Here is a 2,855-nt window from a genome sequence, read left to right as displayed (position 1 = left end):
CGTGTGTTAAGAGGAACCACCACTAGGGGTCTCACCTGTGACTGTGTTTTAATGTGTGTTATGAGGAACCACCACTAGGGGTCTGACCTGTGACTGAGGATTAACGTGTGTTATGAGGAACCACCACTAGGGGTCTCACCTGTGATTGAGCATTAAGGTGTGTTATGAGGAACCACCATCAGGGGTCTCACCTGTGACTGAGCATTAACGTGTGTTATGAGGAACCACCACTAGGGGTCTCACCCGTGACTGAGCATTAACGTGTGTTAAGAGGAACCACCACTAGGGGTCTCACCTGTGACTGTGTTTTAACGTGTGTTAAGAGGAACCACCACTAGGGGTCTCACCTGTGACTGTGTTTTAACGTGTGTTAAGAGGAACCACCACTAGGGGTCTCACCTGTGACTGTGTTTTAACGTGTGTTAAGAGAAACCACCACTAGGGGTCTCACCTGTGATTGAGCATTAACGTGTTAAGAGGAACCACCACTAGGGGTCTCACCTGTGATTGAGCATTAACGTGTGTTATGAGGAACCACCACTAGGGGTCTCACCTGTGACTGTGTTTTAACGTGTGTTATGAGGAACAACCACTAGGGGTCTCACCTGTGATTGAGCATTAAGGTGTGTTATGAGGAACCACCACTAGGGGTCTCACCTGTGACTGTTTTTTAACGTGTGTTATGAGGAACCACCACTAGGGGTCTCACCTGTGACTGTTTTTAATGTGTGTTATGAGGAACCACCACTAGGGGTCTCACTTGTGACTGTGCTTTAACATGTGTTATGAGGAACCACCACTAGGGGTCTCACCTGTGACTGAGCATTAACGTGTGTTAAGAGGAACCACCACTAGGGGTCTCACCTGTGACTGTGTTTTAATGTGTGTTATGAGGAACCACCACTAGGGGTCTGACCTGTGACTGAGGATTAACGTGTGTTATGAGGAACCACCACTAGGGGTCTCACCTGTGATTGAGCATTAAGGTGTGTTATGAGGAACCACCATCAGGGGTCTCACCTGTGACTGAGCATTAACGTGTGTTATGAGGAACCACCACTAGGGGTCTCACCCGTGACTGAGCATTAACGTGTGTTAAGAGGAACCACCACTAGGGGTCTCACCTGTGACTGTGTTTTAACGTGTGTTAAGAGGAACCACCACTAGGGGTCTCACCTGTGACTGTGTTTTAACGTGTGTTAAGAGGAACCACCACTAGGGGTCTCACCTGTGACTGTGTTTTAACGTGTGTTAAGAGAAACCACCACTAGGGGTCTCACCTGTGATTGAGCATTAACGTGTTAAGAGGAACCACCACTAGGGGTCTCACCTGTGATTGAGCATTAACGTGTGTTATGAGGAACCACCACTAGGGGTCTCACCTGTGACTGTGTTTTAACGTGTGTTATGAGGAACAACCACTAGGGGTCTCACCTGTGATTGAGCATTAAGGTGTGTTATGAGGAACCACCACTAGGGGTCTCACCTGTGACTGTTTTTTAACGTGTGTTATGAGGAACCACCACTAGGGGTCTCACCTGTGACTGTTTTTAACGTGTGTTATGAGGAACCACCACTAGGGGTCTCACTTGTGACTGTGCTTTAACATGTGTTATGAGGAACCACCACTAGGGGTCTCACCTGTGACTGAGCATTACCGTGTGTTAAGAGGAACCACCACTAGGGGTCTCACCTGTGACTGTGTTTTAATGTGTGTTATGAGGAACCACCACTAGGGGTCTCACCTGTGACTGAGGATTAACGTGTGTTATGAGGAACCACCACTAGGGGTCTCACCTGTGATTGATTATTAAGGTGTGTTATGAGGAACCACCACCAGGCCTCTCTCCTGTGACTGAGCATTAACGTGTGTTATGAGGAACCACCACTAAGGGTCTCACCTGTGACTGTGTTTTAACGTGTGTTAAGAGGAACCACCACTAGGGGTCTCACCTGTGACTGTGTTTTAACATGTGTTAAGAGAAACCACCACTAGGGGTCTCACCTGTGATTGAGCATTAACATGTGTTAAGAGGAACCACCACTAGGGGTCTCACCTGTGATTGAGCATTAACGTGTGTTATGAGGAACCATCACTAGGGGTCTCACCTGTGACTGTGTTTTAACGTGTGTTATGAGGAACCACCACTAGGGGTCTCACCTGTGACTGAGCATTAACGTGTGTTATGAGGAACCACCACTAGGGGTCTCACCTGTGACTGAGCATTAACGTGTGTTATGAGGAACCACCACTAGGGGTCTCACCTGTGACTGTTTTTAACGTGTGTTATGAGGAATCACCACTAGCGGTCTCACCTGTGACTGAGCATTAACATGTGTTATGAGGAACCACCACTAGGGGTCTCACCTGTGACTGAGGATTAACGTGTGTTATGAGGAACCACCACTAGGGGTCTCACCTGTGATTGAGCATTAAGGTGTGTTATGAGGAACCACCACCAGGGCTCTCTCCTGTGACTGAGCATTAACGTGTGTTATGAGGAACCACCACTAGGGGTCTCACCTGTGACTGTGTTTTAACGTGTGTTAAGAGGAACCACCACTAGGGGTCTCACCTGTGACTGTGTTTTAACGTGTGTTAAGAGAAACCACCACTAGGGGTCTCACCTGTGATTGAGCATTAACATGTGTTAAGAGCAACCACCACTAGGGGTCTCACCTGTGATTGAGCATTAACGTGTGTTATGAGGAACCACCACTAGGGGTTTCACCTGTGACTGTGTTTTAACGTGTGTTATGAGGAACCACCACTAGGGGTCTCACCTGTGACTGAGCATTAACGTGTGTTATGAGGAACCACCACTAGGGGTCTCACCTGTGACTGAGCATTAACG

At 48.0% G+C, this 2,855-nt stretch overlaps 1 protein-coding gene across 1 annotated transcript in view; it reads left to right on the top strand.

Annotated features, from left to right (window-relative positions):
- Positions 1-2,334: 2,334 nt before the first annotated feature.
- The window catches only part of LOC311235620 (ankyrin-1-like), a gene marked incomplete at its 5' end in the record, with an annotated part of 46,668 nt that continues 46,147 nt past the window's right edge, over positions 2,335-2,855 (top strand). The window contains 1 exon segment of the mRNA XM_084323084.1: positions 2,335-2,370. Coding sequence (XP_084179210.1) covers positions 2,335-2,370 — 36 coding nt within the window.

Source organism: Notolepis coatsorum, assembly GCF_963971535.1.
Source record: "Notolepis coatsorum genome assembly, chromosome: 10".
In the NCBI taxonomy this organism is placed as follows: domain Eukaryota; kingdom Metazoa; phylum Chordata; class Actinopteri; order Aulopiformes; family Paralepididae; genus Notolepis; species Notolepis coatsorum.
Note: the sequence above shows the minus strand (reverse complement) of the source record. Positions and strands in the feature narration are given on the sequence as shown.